The 19,730-nt window shown below is 40.2% G+C and overlaps 1 protein-coding gene across 1 annotated transcript in view; it reads left to right on the top strand.

Moving 5' to 3' along the window:
- Window positions 1-19,730, top strand: part of CNGB3 (cyclic nucleotide gated channel subunit beta 3) — a 673,231-nt gene that overhangs the window by 553,324 nt on the left and 100,177 nt on the right. Inside the window, exons 14-15 of the mRNA XM_086918038.1 lie at window positions 3,136-3,282; window positions 19,098-19,284. Of these exons, the coding sequence (XP_086774164.1) occupies window positions 3,136-3,282; window positions 19,098-19,284 (334 nt within the window). The remainder of the gene's footprint in view (window positions 1-3,135; window positions 3,283-19,097; window positions 19,285-19,730) is intronic.

Genomic DNA, 19,730 nt, shown 5'->3' with positions numbered 1-19,730 from the left:
TGTCTTCAAAGCACATACAAACAGTGAGTCAGTCATTGATGCATCTGTGTGCTAAGTAACACCCCCACCAAATCATACAGACACTTATACTGATACTAAAAAAAACATCTAATAACACATATACACACACATGTAGCTACTCACCAACCCATGCAGCCACTTATACACAAAGTGAAACACTGATACAAACATTTAAATATTTAAACAATACTCGCTAATATATGTATTCACTATGATAGACTTAATAAGCCAGTTAACCAATCATTTAAAAAAAAAAACATCCATTAAGACACTTATTTAAACATTTATTCTTCCATTGACCTTTACATATACATATATAAAACATGTTTATTTTTCAGAAAGGCACACATTCACTGGATGGTGTCATCAGTGATGTCATGAGTGATGTCACTGACCATGTCATGAGTGATGTAATATGTGATGTCATCAGCATTGCATTACACGCGCAAGTTATAGTGAGTCCAACTAACTATAACGTGGGAATTTCAATGGTTTTATGTCAGTAAAATTTCCAGCTAACTATAACTGGTGTGAAACCTATGGTTTTTTCAGTGAATTTAATAGGTTTTTTAAATGCTAATTCCTAACTATAACTGGTGTCAAACCTATGGTTTTTCAGTGAATACATATATATATTTACATATATATAGAGAGAGAGAGAACGAGAGAGAAAGAGAGAGAGATAGATAGAGAGAGATGGAGAGAGAGAGAGATAGAGAGAGTGAGAGAAATAGATAGAGAGAGAGAAAGAGCGAGAGATAGACAGTATGTATTTCTGTTGTGGGCCTTTGTATGCAGGGCACATAAACAATACATGCGATAAAGTCTTGTCAACTGTTACACAAGTATCACATTTTGTATCCCTGGCGTCACCCCACTTTTTGGTGAAGGTTTTTATGGGTAGAGTTCCTACTCTAAATTGACGTTTGGCTTTCGTAAAAAGCTAGGTACAATTGAGCAGGACCTTAACTTAAACATTATATTGAATAAGTATACTAAAGCAAAAAAGGGCACTGTATCTGGCCTTCGTCGATTTATCATCAGCGTTTGATTGTGTGAGGCACAATAAATTGTGGCTTATCCTAGAAGAATTGGGCTTCGAATCAGTTGTATCTCTTTTATAAGAGAGCCTTATTTAGGGACAAGGGCACGGGTTTGGTTTGGGACGGGTGGGGAATGCACTGGAAACTTTAGAGTGAAACGAGGCGTTAGGCAAGAGTGCGTCCTCGCACAATTTCTTTTACCCTGTACATAACCAACATTGAAAAGGTCTCGGTCCAGGAATGTAAAGACCTACCTGAGGCTCGTAAACGCCCTATTACCACACTGTTATACAGGAACGATGCAGTCCTGATGGTCCGTACTCCGTTGGGGCTGCAAAGGGTGGTTACCAGCTTTACAAATTTTATGGCGGAAAGAGGTCTTACTATTAATTAATCTAAAACTTTTATATATGAATTATGGGTCTTGATGTATAAAGACTAAATCCATCTGTATCGACAAAAATCAGATTGAAAGTACAAAGTTATTTTCCTATCTTGGAATTTTGTTTGACCTTACGGGGTCATGAGTGCAGGCTGTTAAAGCAAGGATATTATTATATATAAAGACCTTATCTGCACTATCACATTTCAGTAGGAAACTGGGCAGATGTCCCACGGTGGAATTATTAGATATTTACAAAATTAAATGTGTCACCGTTGCTTCCAAATATGTCAGCGAGCAGAAAATATGTTTTTAAGATTTTTATTGATGGTCCCTAACAGTACCTCTTCCTTTATTTGCCACACTGAACTAGGTTTGACATATTTGGAAGATATTTTAAAGATCAAACCAGTTCTGTTGTGGCATAGGATATGAACAGAGGAAACAAATTTTAACCGTGGGGTTTTAGAAGACTGTAGGGACCTGGATGGTGTGATACATATTAGATAGTTGCTCTATGTCAAATCATTTTTATATAATATAGGACGTAATGAATTTTATGATAATCCGCTCACTATTATTAGGATGAGCAGGAAAAATCTTAAGAGTATTTGTCTGAGTTTTCTGACTGATCGGAGATTGAACTGAATAAAACTACGGTGAAGGCACACAATCTCATATTAACAAATTTCAGCCTGCAGCCATATCTTCACCTGTTTAGAGTGATTATGACCGATTTCTACTGATGCGTTTCCGCCTGGGTAATCTGCGTAGATTAATAAATTTTCCAGCTGTAAATCACTGGTCAAAACAGCTTTGTAAATGTCCGTGTGAAGACACTTCTGACCAGTCTACCATACACGTGTTATTTTTTTGCAAATTTTATTCTATACAGAGAAAATTATGGATTGTTCCTGTTTTAAAAGAATTAGGTATGAGGTCTTGTCGCCCAGCATTTGTGGCATTTCAACAACTAGTAACAGTTTTTGTTGTAGCCTCTGTACCAGCCTTTTAAAAAAAAATGTAGGTGCAGGAAAACGATAATGATGTGATAAAAAGCAAAATGAAATTATGTTTATGTACATGGTGCCATGTCCTCTATTGTAGATTGTATCAAATGTTTTTTAATAATAATTTCTTAATAAGTATTTTGTATGTGCTTTTATGGTTACATACTTCTGTAACTGAATAAAGTATTATTGAAATATATATATATATATATATATATATATATATATATATATATATATATATATATATATATATCTATATATATATATATATATATATATATATATATATATCTATATATATATATATATATATATATATATATAGATATATATATATATATATACACACACACACACGCACACACCCACACACACACACACACACACACACACTCACACACACATTTCCTCCATCATCAGATGCAGTTCAAGATGCATATCCTTATTTAAATGCACATCACTTTCCAAGGGGCAAGGTTCAGCCATTATTTATCGAAGTGTGAATTGCAACATGGAGTTGCTTGACGTTTCAATGTTTGCACTTTAATCAGTGTATAAGCTGATGTGTAAAAATAGTTTGTTTCCTGCTTCAAACTTCTTCCTATGCATGAAAGGATCACAACTCACACAGGCAAATCCTACAAACTAATGTTCCGTTTTTGCATTCATTTTGCAGCCTTTTGGCCACAGGTGGAGGGAATCGTCGCACTGCGGATGTGGTGGCTCATGGATTTGCTAATCTTTTTATTTTGGATAAGAAGAACCTTGGGGAAGTCCTTGTGCACTATCCAGAGTCAAAAAAACTTCTAATGAGGAAGGCCAAGTGAGTCCCGTAGATTACTATCCTTACTAGTTGAAAATTAAAGTGTGCTGCCGAAAATGCCAGCCCAGCTCCTACACTTCTCTGAGAGGGTAGGTTTTAGTAAAGTTCATTCCTTCTCAGTCCTTAAAAGAAAATGTTATTGTAATCATCAGGGTCAAACTGTCCAATAGGGCAATCTGGCAGTGTCAGAAGAACTCGTTTGACAGGTGAGTGTTGGGGGCCTGTTCTGTTTGATGGCCTGCTGGGCTGTTTGTTTGCTGCTGATTTGCTTGGTATTACCACAAACTTTGCCTGCATCAAGTTGAAATGCAAAACACCTATACATCGTGCCTGTACAAGTTCCCAATTGCCATCATTTGTAGATGTGGAACACTTTTAAGCTAACTGATTTGCTAATGGGGGCAACCTTTCTTTTGGTCCCTAGGCCTCTTTTCTGTCCATGCTCTGAGAAGCCTGTTGTTAGAACTGGGGGTCTCTAGTTGGTAGAGGTAGGCACCACTGTCCAAATAGGGACCCTTGCTTCTAGTCAGAGTAAGGAGGAAACACTCTTAGATAACCCCTGCTCACCCCCTTGGTAGCTTGGCACGAGGAGCCACGGCTTATCAAAGGCAATGTGTAAAGTATGTGTACCAACACTCACAGTAACACAGTGAAAACACCACAAACTGACTCCACAACAGTTTAGAAAAATAAAGTTATGTAATCTAAACTACATAAGACCAAAACGACAAAAATCCAACATACACAGTTCAAGAATATGGTTGCAAAGAGTTCTTAAGGTAAGCGATAAAATGATCCACAGTTGCGTCATGTTTTAGCAACAGTACCTTTGTTTGCGATAAAAAGTTCAAAGCACAGAAGCTGTAGCGGTAGAAAAGAAGCGATGCGTTACTTCTGAGACCCTGGGGAGGTGTTAGCCCAGCAAGAGGTGGAGCCAGCATTGTGGAAGGCAGGCCCAGCCCTATTTAGGCCCAGGTGCTACTCCCTCCCACCACTCTAGATGCAGATGGTGCTATTCAGCCCAGGGTTGGCCCACTCAGACTCTGGGAGCCACCCTGCCCCTGCCCCTCACAAACAGACAGTCAATTCACATACAGGCCAAGGCACACAGGAAGGTCAGACAAGAGAACAGCAACTTTCTAAAAGTGCTGTTCTCAAACACAGGATTTAAAAAACACCTTTCCTAAAAGATGTGTTATTAAATTCTGAGTTCAGGGATACCAGACTTGTATGTCCTACCTTGCTCCTATGGGAAGATATGCTGGTAGCCACTGTAGCCAGCATTCCCCATGATAGCATATGGGCAAGGTAGCCTTACAATAGTGAAAAACGAAAATGGCTGCCTTTCACTACCAGAGCATGTCACCTGAACTGGTACATGCTCTACCTTTCACATACACTGCACCCTGCCCAAGGGGGTACCTTGGGCCTTCCATAAGGGTGGCCAATGTGCATAGAAAGGGAAGGGTTAGGCCTGGCCAGTGTGGACACTGACCTGGAGGACATGGCAGTTCACAGACTTCACACAGGCACTGCTATGGCAGGCCTGAGGCACCATTTTAGGGCTACTCATGTGGGTGTGGCAATCAGAGCTGCAGGCCCACTGGTAGCATTTGTTATCACCAGCCCTGGCACAGGCAGTGCACTTTACTATGGACTTCTTGGTGAGACAAATATGCCAATCATGGATTACCAATTACAATCACAATTTACACAGAGAGCACTTGTACTTTCACACTGAACAGCAGTGGCAAAGTGCCCAAAGCATCAAAAACAAATCCAGCACAGCATCAAAAATACAGGAGGTAGAGGCAAAAAGATTGGTGGAAACCACGCCAACGATGCCAGGTCTAACACCTGTAGACTCCTGAAATGAGGCAAAGCTGATAAATAGCTGATTTGTTCACTTTTGGATAATTTTTGTAATTGTGTAATGACTTCGATAAAAGGCTTGGTTAAGCTTAGAAATCCAACTTCAGACTCCAGAAAAACACGCTGTGCTAATTCAACTAGAGATCCATGATCCTTCTAGGTTCTACATTTTTTTCAGTAGAATTATTACAAAAAGAAGAACATTTTTTAGGGTCATCTGTAAAGTAAGAAAAAGAAGGCTAGTGTGTGTGAAAATAATTGTAGTATGTGAAAATAATGGGGCATATTTACAAGCCCCTATTGCCACAGGAACATCACTATTTGCAAAGTTCTTGTGCTTAAAACAAATGACGCCAACCTGGGACATCTGGTTGATCAGGACAAACTCAAAGTGTGAGGCCGACCGCTACGGAGTCCTGGCCGGATACCCTAAGCGGGGGGACCCAGCCAAAATGTTACCTTCACACTTAGACACGTTTCTGGAGCTCTTCCTTCCAACGTCGATCTGCCCTCTACAGAAGGCTTGATTTGGTGCGCGTTCACTAGCTTGATTTCTGCAAGTGCCTGGTGAAATCCTGGAAGTCTATAGCTTTCAGCAGGAAAAACCTGAATTCCTGGCTGGGTCGCAGTTGAAGGTAGTCGGCTTAACTTTCGACTTCTGGTCAGTTACCTAATGGAGCTTTTTCACAAAAGTTCCCCAAAGTTTCCCAAACCTCGGGAACTTCTACCTGAATTTCCTGGGCTCAAAGTGTCCAAATCACAAATCCAAAGGTCAAAACCTCTGAGACAGTCCTTGGAAGTTCGGACTACAATTACCACAATGCACCTGGGCAAATACTTAAAAGTCAGCTGGACACAGTCTAGGCTAGGGACTTTTTGGAGGAGATGCTGCAGGCAAGCTCTTTTAACCTGTTGCTTTCAGGGTGTCCACTCATTAATCCTTTTTGAATCAAGGCAAAGTCTTCACGGCTGTAGTTCCAAGTGTGCAAACAGGAGTAGTACTTCAGAGAGCATTCCTGTGCAGCAGGACAGTCCTTCTTCTAGTAGTTTCAGGCAGCAAATTCAAATACAGAACTGAGTTGTCCTGCAGTTCGCACCTATTTATTCAACGATCTGTGGCAACAAGCGGGGGGAACCCTTGTCCAATGGGGTGCAGGGTTCCACACAAATGCATCACAGCTTCTTCCAAAGTGTGACATCTTCTTGTCCCACAAAGCACTTCTCTTCCAAAATCCAACATGATTGATTTCTCTCCAGAAGAGTAAGAGCTGGCTAAACCAATCTTCTAGTATGGCTCATTTACCTGAACCCTCCGCTCTAGACCCTTGCAAATTCCATTCCTGGCCCTGACAGAAAAAGGGGGGGGGGGGCCTTGTTGGCATTCTTTACTGTACTGCTCCATTTGAAGCTCATGTGTTACCCATTCCCTGCCTGGCCTGGTCTTTGCAGCTGCAGACCTCCCACCATCAGATAACCTCTGCTCCGGCCAGGCCACACATCACCTAATCAAAGCAGCCTGTATATGCCTATTAGAGCTGTCCAATCAGGGGAGAGCCCTAGGAGGCTAGATTTTTGCTCACTTATAAGAAAGTCTTAGAACTTCTTTAGTGCACTAGTTATGACCAATTCAACAGTGGCAAGTTGTTGAATTTATTAATACAAATCTTTTAAGTCATTGAATGAAATGTTACTCTTTTCCTAGCAATAGTTATAATTAAATAAAAGTTTGCAATGTTAGCCTATGCAGCTTTGTATTCACAATGGGAAGAAATGAAATGGGCATTTTTCCCTCACCAGGGCATATGAAACATCTTGTAAAAGGTCCCTGCTTATAGTTACATGACCTCGACCCCTGGGGCACCCAGGGTAGACAGTTGGGATGCCTAATATGTACAAATAGGGTAGATTAGCACGTTTAAAGTGCCCACATCACCAAAGTTGACTTTGCATGTGATTTACTTTTAAAGACAGTCTGCAAAGCACGACTGCCATTAAAATGACTAAGGGTGGGTGTATAACTCTGCTCTGCCAGCGTAGTTTGCTGGTTTTTAAAACTATGCACTCGGTTTGGAGTGAGACGTTTTCCAAAACTCCGCAATCGCAGAGGAGCAAAGTAAGACTTACCATTCTCCTCCAGTCCCACTGAGCTCTGCCTGCTCTGCTCCTGCTGCTGTGTCTCGCTCCACTCGCCTTCCGCTGCTAGGCTGCTCAGGTTCAATTAATGGAGTCAGTCATGCCTTCACGCAGTACACCATGCACACTGCAGTGCTTCCTGGTAATTAATTGAACCCGAGCAGCGGAAGGCGAATGGAACGAGCCGCAGGAGCAGAGCAGGCAGGAGTCAGGACACCTTGGTACTGGAGGAGAGCGGTAAGTCTCTTACTTCATTAAGCAGGCACTACGTGGAGGGGTGGGGGTTGGGCAGGTGGTTTAGAGCAAGGGGGGGCCTGGGGTTGAGCAAGGGAGTGTGGGGGGGACAGGGGGAGGGGCAATAAGTAACTCCACCAGCCACAGAACTCCGCAGATTTTCACTGAGTTTTCTGTTAACTATTAAATTGCTACTACACAAGTTCCACTCAGGGTTAGCAGTGCACACATGCAAGTGCAGGGAATCTGCTGGGTCTCTAGACTAGGGACCACCCTCTTGCACTAATATATACTAGGGACTTACAGGGTCTGTCATTGCCAATTGTAATTATGCCTAATTACCATATAATTTTTTCATCAGAGCCCTGGGCCTGATTAGCAGAACCCAGGGCTCAGTAAGAGTCAGTTACCAAAGTCGCAAAATGTGGGTGTACAGGGAAAAAAGCATAACCTTCTTATACCCAGGAACTTTGGCCTTACACAGCAGGAATGTCTGACAAAATATCGATAACACAAATATCGATATACAAAAATATCGGAACAAAAATATCGAAGTCAAAAATATAGGAATCCTATCCCTAACAAGGTAATTACAAATATATCGAAAATAAAATATAGAATGACAAAAATATCGTTTTTTGTAAAATATCGTTTTTGTTAATATAATAAAAATGTAATATTAACAAAATCATACTTATAAATGTAATAAACATATTTAAAAATGTACTATAATATTTAAAATTAATACATAATGTAATACAAATTAATATTAATAAATATATAATACATAATATATTTTTCATTAATAACTCTAAATTAATTATTTTCATAACTTATAAACAAATAAAAATTTAATAAATTACTAATATGTTTATTTACATAAAATATTCACATAAATAACAATTAATAACAACATAATACTAATAAAAAAGCAAAATACATTTTAGATAGCGTATGAGTAAAAATTACTATTCCCACTCCAGAGTGTGCGACAGCAGGGAAAGTGTTGGATAGCGTAGCGGTAACAATTACTACTCCCACTCCAGAGAGTGCAACAGTAGGGAAAGTGTTGGATAGCGTAGGGTTAAAAATTACTATTCCAACTCCAGGGAGTGCAACAGTAGGGAAAGTGTTGGATAGCGTAGGGGTAACAATTACTATTCCCACTCCAGAGAGTGCAACTGTAGGGAAAGTGTTGGATAGCGTAGCTGTAACAATTACTATTCCCACTCCAGAGAGTGCAACAGTAGGGAAAGTGTTGGATAGCGTAGGGTTAAAAATTACTATTCCAACTCCAGAGAGTGCAACAGTAGGGAAAGTGTTGGATAGTGTAGGGGTAACAATTACTATTCCAACTCCAGAGAGTGCAACAGTAGGGAAAGTGTTGGATAGCGTAGGGGTAAAAATTACTATTCCCACTCCAGAGAGTGCAACTGTAGGGAAAGTGTTGGATAGCGTAGGGGTAACAATTACTATTCCAACTCCAGAGAGTGCAACAGTAGGGAAAGTGTTGGATAGCGTAGGATTAAAAATTACTATTCCAACTCCAGAGAGTGCAACAGTAGGGAAAGTGTTGGATAGCGTAGGGGTAACAATTACTATTCCAACTCCACAGAGTGCAACAGTAGGGAAAGTGTTGGATAGTGTAGGGGTAACAAATACTATTCTAACTCCAGAGAGTGCAACAGTAGGGAAAGTGTTGGATAGCGTAGGGTTAAAAATTACTATTCCAACTCCAGAGAGTGCAACAGTAGGAAAAGTGTTGGATAGCGCAGGGGTAACAATTACTATTCCAACTCCAGAGAGTGCAACAGTAGGGAAAGTGTTGGATAACGTAGGGGTAAAAATTACTATTCCCACTCCAGAATGTGCAACAGTAGGGAAAGTGTTGAATAGCGTAAGGGTAACAATTACTATTCCAACTCCAGAGAGTGTAACAGTAGGGAAAGTGTTGGATAGTGTAGGATTAAAAATTACTATTCCAACTCCAGAGAGTGCAACAGTAGGGAAAGTGTTGGATAGCGTAGGGGTAACAATTACTATTCCAACTCCAGAGAGTGCAACAGTAGGGAAAGTGTTGGATAGCGTAGGGGTAACAATTACTATTCCAACTCCCAGGAGTGCAACAGTAGGGAAAGTGTTGGATAGTGCAGGGGTTTAAATTACTATTCCCACTCCAGAGAGTGCAACAGTAGGGAAAGTGTTGCATAGCGTAGGGGTTTAAATTACAATACATATACATAATTATTAAAAACATGATTAGCAAAATATATATAACCTATAAAAATCATGAAATACATACCATTTTATAATATTTAATTACCAATTATTAAATAATTAACAATTATAAAATTAACTTAACAAATATTTTTAATTAATTATTACTTAATTACATTAAAATTAGTTCCCACCATATTCCCCTATAAACACACAACCCGCAACAGAACACATCTATCAATTAATTAATTATTTAAAATGAATTACAAATTAATTAAATTTATTTACCAATTAATAAAAATTAATGTGGGTGTACAGGGAAAAAAGCATAACCTTCTTATACCCAGGAACTTTGGCCTTACACAGCAGGAATGTCTGACAAAATATCGATAACACAAATATCGATATACAAAAATATCGGAACAAAAATATCGAAGTCAAAAATATAGGAATCCTATCCCTAACAAGGTAATTACAAATATATCGAAAATAAAATATAGAATGACAAAAATATCGTTTTTTGTAAAATATCGTTTTTGTTAATATAATAAAAATGTAATATTAACAAAATCATACTTATAAATGTAATAAACATATTTAAAAATGTACTATAATATTTAAAATTAATACATAATGCAATACAAATTAATATTAATAAATATATAATACATAATATATTTTTCATTAATAATAACTCTAAATTAATTATTTTCATAACTTATAAACAAATAAAAATTTAATAAATTACTAATATGTTTATTTACATAAAATATTCACATAAATAACAATTAATAACAACATAATACTAATAAAAAAGCAAAATACATTTTAGATAGCGTATGAGTAAAAATTACTATTCCCACTCCAGAGTGTGCGACAGCAGGGAAAGTGTTGGATAGCGTAGCGGTAACAATTACTACTCCCACTCCAGAGAGTGCAACAGTAGGGAAAGTGTTGGATAGCGTAGGGTTAAAAATTACTATTCCAACTCCAGGGAGTGCAACAGTAGGGAAAGTGTTGGATAGCGTAGGGGTAACAATTACTATTCCCACTCCAGAGAGTGCAACTGTAGGGAAAGTGTTGGATAGCGTAGCTGTAACAATTACTATTCCCACTCCAGAGAGTGCAACAGTAGGGAAAGTGTTGGATAGCGTAGGGTTAAAAATTACTATTCCAACTCCAGAGAGTGCAACAGTAGGGAAAGTGTTGGATAGTGTAGGGGTAACAATTACTATTCCAACTCCAGAGAGTGCAACAGTAGGGAAAGTGTTGGATAGCGTAGGGGTAAAAATTACTATTCCCACTCCAGAGAGTGCAACTGTAGGGAAAGTGTTGGATAGCGTAGGGGTAACAATTACTATTCCAACTCCAGAGAGTGCAACAGTAGGGAAAGTGTTGGATAGCGTAGGATTAAAAATTACTATTCCAACTCCAGAGAGTGCAACAGTAGGGAAAGTGTTGGATAGCGTAGGGGTAACAATTACTATTCCAACTCCACAGAGTGCAACAGTAGGGAAAGTGTTGGATAGTGTAGGGGTAACAATTACTATTCCAACTCCCAGGAGTGCAACAGTAGGGAAAGTGTTGGATAGCGTAGGGGTTTAAATTACTATTCCCACTCCAGAGAGTGCAACAGTAGGGAAAGTGTTGCATAGCGTAGGGGTTTAAATTACAATACATATACATAATTATTAAAAACATGATTAGCAAAATATATATAACCTATAAAAATCATGAAATACATACCATTTTATAATATTTAATTACCAATTATTAAATAATTAACAATTATAAAATTAACTTAACAAATATTTTTAATTAATTATTACTTAATTACATTAAAATTAGTTCCCACCATATTCCCCTATAAACACACAACCCGCAACAGAACACATCTATCAATTAATTAATTATTTAAAATGAATTACAAATTAATTAAATTTATTTACCAATTAATAAAAATTAATGTATGCTTCCTACTAATTAATAATTAATTCTACATATTTAAATTACTTCCCACCCTATTCCCCTATAAACCCATAACCCGCTACAGAACATATTTATCAATTAATCAATTAATTAAAAAGAATTACCAAAATAATTAAATATAATTACCAATTATTTTTAATTAATGTATGATTCCTACTAATTAATAATTATTTAAACATTAAATTACTTCCCACCCTATTCCCCTATAAACCAATAACCCACTACAGAACATATTTATCAATTAATCAATTAATTAAAATTTATTAAAAATAATTCTCAATTAATTATTTAATAATTCCTACTAATTAATAATTAATTTAACATAATTAAATTACTTCCCACCCTATTCCCCTATAAACCCATAACCCGCTACAGAACATATTTATCAATTATTCAATTAATTAAAATTATTTACAAATTATTCTCAAATAATTAATTAATAATTCCTACTAATTAATAATTAATTTAACATAATTAAATTACTTCCCACCCTATTCCCCTATAAACCCACAACCCGCTACAGTACTAAAAGACAATATTAAATTAAATGACATTAAAAATAAATAATAAAACATAATAAATACAATATAATATACACAAAATCTATTTAAAAATCGATATTAGTAACATCGAAATTATTTACTTCGATATTACTGACATTGATATTTAAAACTTCGATATTACTAATATCGATATTAAGACTGTCGATATTACTTACCTTCTATATTATGTCCCATCGATATTTAAACTTCGATATAATTGTATATCGAAATTTAAAACTTGATATTTTGTCTGTGTACCACACAGCAGAGCTCCTAGATCCAAGGGACCCTTTAGAGTTGCACCTGGCACAGAAAACTTGTCAGACTCTTGAGAGCCTGAGACAGCAAGCTGCTGACCAGGGAATGGAAGAAATCAGTGACTCCCACAGAACCCATTGGGAAGAAGGACTCCTGAATAATGAGTCCAGATACTCTAAACCTGGTGCTACTAGGAAAGTGGTAGTGCCTCAGCAGTACAGAGAGTTCTTACTCTCTCTAGCACATGACATTCCCTTAGCTGGGCATCTTGGCCAGACAAAACACATGGAGTAAGTTAGTCACCCACTTCTACTTGCCAGGTATGGCCCAGAAGGTGAAGGGCTTTTTCAAGTCTGGTGTTACCTGTCAAGCCAGTGGCAAGATAGGAAACTCCCAAAAGGTCCCCTAATTCAACTTCCAGTGGTTGGGGTTCCCTTTGAAAAGTTAGGGATTGACCTGATTGTCCCCTTGACCCTCCCACACTATCAGGAAATAGCTTCATACTAGCAGTGGTGGATAATGAGAAAGCTATCCTGAAGACATTCCACTTAGGACTGCCACTGCTCCTGCAGTAGGCAGAGCACTCTTAAGTATTTTTCCAAAAGTGGGTTTCCCTAAGGAGTGGTATCAGACAGAGATAGTAATGTCATTTCTGCACACCTAAAGGCAATGTGGAATGAGTGTGGTATGACTTACAAGTCCACTATCCCTCATCACCCACAAACAAATGTCCAAAAACCTTAAGGCCAGCAGGCAAGAGCTCCAGAAGCTCTGGTCTGACCAAAAGGTTCCACTAGCGGAGTTGCAAACAGGACAGACGGTATGGGTATTGGAGCCTGTGGCTCCCAGGCCCCTTTAGGACAGATGGTGTGGTCCCTAACCTAGCCTTGAAAAGCAAGGCGAGGTCACCTACTTAGTTGAGCTAGGCGCTTGCAAGAGCCCTCACAGGATCATCCATGTAAACTGCCTAAAACCTTTGCATGATAGGGCTGATGTGGACATGCTTATGGAAACTGATGAGGATCACCCTTTCTGACCAACAGCACGCTGACTGTAGGCAAGTCCTGGAGCAGTATGCTGGGCTCTTTTTCCTCATTCAGACTAGCTGGTGTGCCCATCAGGCAGATACTGGTGACAGCCTACTTGTCAAAAATAAAATATACAGACAGTCTGACCAAGTGAAAGAAAGCATTAGGGCAGAACCTAGCAAGAACCGTCTGAAAGTCCCTAGGCTATCCCTGTGGTTTTAGTCCCCAAGCCTCATTTCAAGGGTGGTAAAACAGAGCTGATTTTTTGTGTACACTATAGAGGTCTCAATACTATTACTAACAAAAGTTGCACTTTACAGTGGAACATAAACCAGGACTGACAATGCCAATGCAGATTACCTTCCTGGGTTTTTTGACTAAAATGATGGGAAAGGTTAGTCTAATTCTCTTTTGTTTGGGGTGTTGGGGGGTTGTGTAGGAAAGTGCCCCTTTTTGACATGGCCACCCTCCATTTTTACCTGATATCTGATGCGATTTTGACATAAGTGCACTGAGTTCCTGCTATCCAGGTACCCAGTGCCAGATTCCTTTCCTAAACCTGTACAATTGTTCCTCAGTTGACAAGACCTTTAGCCCCATGTAAGTCCCTAGTAAATGTTACCCCTGGTACCTAGGGCATGGGTTATAAATAGGGTCCCCAAGGGCTGAAGCATTTATTGTGCCACCCTGAGGATCCCTCACCACACTCATACAGCCTGCATTTTCTGACTGTTACAAATGGTGCAGACAAAAGTGAAAACAACATAGCACACATCCTGTGTTCCATGCCAGCAGATGCTGCATTCAATATATGTAGGGTATCCTGTTTTAGGTTTAAACTAATATTAACTGATAAAACCCCACCGAAAGGGAATTAGCCCTAACCAGTGTAAACATATAAACACTGAAAAAACACCTGAAAAAACACAAATTAAATGTCATTCAAAGAAAGGAAATGGAGAGTGAAAAGGTCAGGGTGAGGGTAGGTTATTTTATTGTGTATCTAGCTTACCCTGACAAGAGTGGTAGTTTCTGACTAGCCTGGGTGCGTACCTCAGCCAACCAGGTGTTGCTTTACGAAAGAATAGATGACCATACTATGCTTTGCACAGGTTCCTCGTTCCAAGTTTCCGAGGCTAGGGGGCAGCTCCTTTGCGGTGAAGGCTGCTGTTGCCTGGAATTCCCTTCCTCTTGCCCTGCGTACTATCCAGGACCCAGTGGCCTTTAAGAGGAAACTGAAAAAACATCTATTTTCTTGAATCTCACTCTCTACACCCCGCTAAGCATCGCGCCGGGACACTCATCAGTAGCTGTGCGCGTTACAAATTCATGTAACATAACATAACTAATTCTGTTGGCAATATAGTACGGAGTTTATAAAATGAACGTGGAAGCTCAATCAGCTCTCTGGAACTGAAATCTAAACATCAATTTACAATGTGGCAGACAGTTTCTTTTATACTTTTGTAACCACAAATATGTCATACATGTCCATATTAAATCTTATGTTTGATTAAGCACAACGTTATCTTTAAAAACTTAACACTTTCTGCAAAAAAAATCAAACCACACGTTTATGGAATGCGACTAATGTGCACGTTATTATTACATTTTCACACCACCGCTGCACCCCCGATGTTCTTGGCATTTCTCGGTGATTTGAATCCTAGCAATGCCCTACTCTCCGCATGTCTATTGCTCTGAAAGGCCTATCCTCCCACTTATCATGTGCCTCTGTGCTGCTTTAGCTGCATATTTTCTCAGAGAAGTGTTCTGGCAATGCACATCAGTGACTTTCCATTTCTGATGTGTATACTTATATTTCTCCGTTCTACTAAGGTTTCATGTCTACTTTCCTTCCCCCAGGTCCTGACTCCATTAGTGCATTTTAATCTGCTGGTATGGACAGCTTAGGCCTGTATCTTTCCTTTAACACATCCATCTGTACACCTCTTTCTGCTGATACTTGCATTAACATGAGGAGGCTTCCTTCATTTTCTACATTCATTATAACACATGAATCCCATTTCTAGCACTAATGCTGATTTGTGTTGTCATAGACAAACACAGATAATGTGTGTCCACTATGACATAGGCCTGTCTCACGGGTTGTGGTCCATTCGGACTGTTAGGGGACCCAAAGTGCTACCCTAAAAGTGGTGAGAGGTTACTGCCTTCACCAGGAGTTAAGCAGCGGTGGAGGCACACCATGTAGTGATCAGATCTTTTTTTTTAACTGAATTACCAGAGTAAGGCCTAAAGGCTCACTTATTCTAAAGCTCCTCTGCTGTGTGCTTAGCTCACCCTTGGCCTAAATCAGTATGGTGTGAAGTCATATGTAGTGAATTATTGGTCTTTATGCGCTGGGTGTATATATTCCTGGGAAGAGTACCATACAGGGATAAAGCAGTACTGTGCAGTGCTTGACAGCTGAGGGCTTGTGCTGGATGTATGTGTGTCTATGAGTAGTACAGTAGACAAAGGATGCAGTGCTGTGCAATGTGTTTAGCATAAATGCACATGCAGGATGTATGTGTACCTGCGAGTGATACAATACTTGATGGGTGCGGTGCGTCCATGTTAAATGCACGGGCTGGATGTATGTGTGCCAATGAGTGTACAATACTACTTGACAGGAACAGTTCATGCATGTTAAACGCATGTGCTGGATGTATGTGTGCCTGAGTGGTACAGTACATGAAGGATACATTGATGTGCAGTGCATGCATGCGGAGGGCCTGGGTTTGGTGTATGTGTGCCTATGAGTAGTACAGTAAAGGAAGGTTAGAGTTCTGTGCAGTGTGTATATGCTGCATACCTGCACTGGGATTATATGTGCCAATGGCTGGTACAATACATGGAGGGTCCTAGGTTCCATTTTGGGAGGCACATCCCTGCTGCATGTTGGAAGATGAGGCGGTAGAGAATCCCTCCAGACAGATTTGTGTACTGCTGTATTCCTGTAAGCCTGGTGGGACACACTGGAGAGTGGAAAACCAGTTTTCCCCATACACATCATAGGGTACTCTTTGATTCAGTGTGAGGACACAAGCAAGGGGCGTGGGTTCTTCTCAAGCAGGAGAAGGGGCTGACAAGGGAATCATAAAGAGTAGGGCTAGGGCCCTAAGCTAACCTTTTGATACATAGATCACTGTGGCTGACTTCCAGGTGTGAACTATGGTCACTCCCATGGACTTTGTTTTGGTGCTATCAGCTTTGGAGACACTCTTGCTGTGACAGACTGCTGTCAAGAGGAAGAAGGGGGCAGAGGAGTGGACACTTCAAAAGAGGCTGAAGCCCCCAACATACATTTTGAGGACTCCTATCTTAAATCACATTTGGTATCTGAAATGGAGTATAAGAAGAGAAGCTTGAGGCCCTAAAAAAGGTAATCTGCCAAGCAGCCAGATGGCTGTGTGAGGAGGAGAAGCTCTGCAAGACTTCTGCCTGTGATCAGGAATGGGAGCCAAGGCCTGCTAGTCTCCCTGCTGGTGAGCATACATCACCAAGGGAACCCATTCCCACCTGACTTGGAGCCTGCCTGCCTGCTTTCCAAGACCAGTGTGCCCTGTGAGGAAGAAATGAGCATCGGAGGAAGAAATGCCTGATGCAAAATCCTGTTGAGTGGATTCCCATTGTGAGGATGAGGAAACAGCTGCTGTACCGATCGGGTTATTGCACGTGTGCAAGACAAAGTTGACGACCAGGGTATATCAGGAGAGGGCTGCCGTAAAGTGAGCCATGGTGACCACTGCGCCGATTGGGCTGTAACTTGTATGCAGCTAAGGGCCAAACCCAAGTGCCAGGAGGGACTGCCCCACATGAACTGTGCTGCACTTTGTGCCAGTTGGGCTGAGCCTATGTGCGTGTGCAGCTGTGGATGGGCAACCACAAATGCCAGGAGGGGATGACGTGCAGACACCTGTTGATCGGAAGGGGTTGGGGTCAGTGTACAGTAGGGACATGGTGACTCTGTATACCACAGGGGGTCCCTGGGCCTAGCCAGAAGTGTGTACTGTCCCAGAGTATCAGTAAGGTCACTGTGGGAACACCAAACCAAGGGATGAGCACCAGGAACTTCTCGTCACCTTACCCCTGTCAGTCGAGTAAGACGATGTGTGAAGGAGATCAGGAAATAGCAAGTGCAGCCTGTCTCGGCCACATGAAATAAAGTCACTAGACTCTGCCATTGCAATGGCCTCAGAGAGGGTACACTCTGAAACTCCGGACCTTCCAAGCCTGCCGGCGCGGGCAAGACTGAATTCTGACCAGTCAGCTCAGAGGGAACTTGCTGACTAGAATAATGTGTATAATCTGGATTACTTTTGACTTTAGAGCCGAGTCAAAGTGGACTCTTGAGACACAGACTACTGGTGGGGCTTACCCTGGATGTTTAAATAGTGAATGGAGAATGCCCACTTTAGCTAGAGTTAGGAGCAAGTGGGGCAGGGAACCACCATGGAAACCCTCGAACACTGACCTCAGGGGATTGTGTAGGTATTTGTGAATGTCTTTTTTCTTTGTGCTGGTAAATGTAGACATAAAAGACTTCTCTTTTTTCATACAATTTAGTAGTTGGCTGACGGGATATCTGCTGCTTTTGGTTGGATATCTCACATCTATCAAATTCTAAATAAGGTCCTTAGTGGCCAACGAATGTAAACATAACACCACTTGCCAATTGTATGGACTTATGGTAGACGACTAAAGACAATGTCCTTATTGACCAACAATTACAATTTCCACCAAATGATAGCTCCATCAAGATTGAATGCTTCACCTTGATTAACACGTAACAGTTATGCATTACCATCAGTGGTACAGAATTAGTACAAGGAGTACAAATATAGTTGGCAGAGTTCAAATACATAGATAAATGCCTGAGCAGCTTTGAATTGGGCAAGAAAAAAAGCTTAGCACCAAAATAAAAGTGGCCCCCTTTAGTAAATTCAAAAGCTAAAAATATGGCCCATGTGTGAAAATTGGGGCTGCTTTGAACTTGTAACAGAGGGTGACATGCTATATCAGTGTTTTGCAAGGCACAGAAGACTCTAAGAATCTGAGTTTTTTGCAGGCAATGTTTGTTTTAATATCATGAAAATCAACTGTAAAAACTGGCCCACCAGACCAAAAATAAGGCCCACAAACAGGCAAAAAACCGGCCCACACCCTGACCTGCCAGACCAGCCCATCGGGCACTGCCTGATTGCCATATAGGCCAGTCCAATCCTGTGCCTGAATTAAAATATATGCAGTACAGTCGATATTGAGGCCCCTGTAGAATAAAACAGAACTGTATCAACACTTAAATGTTTAGTGAGCCCTTACAGCCAACACATCATGGTGTGGAAGGTGGTTATGAATTTACACAGTTCAAGAAAAGGCTTGGAAGTTTTGTTCTCCTTCGTAGGGGGTTGTACATATTCCCCAGTTGTAAATACCTAATTTATCTCTATTTCCCTAGTAAGGGCTGAACGTCTGCAAGTTTCTGGTGATTGTTTGAGAGAAAAGTATTAATAATGTTCTACTTTCTTATTCACAGAAAACTACTGGACAAGGGCAAGCCTGCAGAAGGACCATCAGTTACAACAAAAGGCTTTTCCCACTTTGCACACTTGATACCAACGCGACCAGAAACGCCCAAACTTTTCAGAACCATAATGGCTGCAGCTGCGGGAAGGCAAGGCTTCAAACTGCTACACAAACTGAAAAGAGAGGAGACTGCTAAAGTAATTTCATGGGACTTTCCTCCTTTTTTAAGGGGAGAGTACTTATTCAATGGTTGTTTCAAGGAACAGCTTTTTATAAGGCTCATATATTTGCAATTGCTGAACACATATGTCTTCCAAAATATCACTTTGCTGTATACTGACTGGAGAGGTGTTCTATGGAAGCCCCTTCTGAGCAGAATGTCGATGATATACTATTAATTGTATAAATATGAACTGAAATATAGAATACTCTTTCCTTGGTAGTGGAGTTAGAGAGAGAATATACCCTACCCTAAAAAGAGACTTGTCCCAATAGAATGACTCATGGATCTCTGTTAAGCAGATGGATCTGACCCCCCCCCCCACCACCACTTTGTGCGGGTTGATATTTTCATCAAATGTGCGATGGGACAGGACCTTACGAAACTATGAGTAAATGATTACATTTCCCCTACCACTTCCCA

The sequence above is a fragment of the Lissotriton vulgaris genome, chromosome 4_1 (assembly GCF_964263255.1).
Source record: "Lissotriton vulgaris chromosome 4_1, aLisVul1.2, whole genome shotgun sequence".
Lineage (NCBI taxonomy): Eukaryota > Metazoa > Chordata > Amphibia > Caudata > Salamandridae > Lissotriton > Lissotriton vulgaris.
This window is presented reverse-complemented; position numbering and strand designations above follow the sequence as displayed.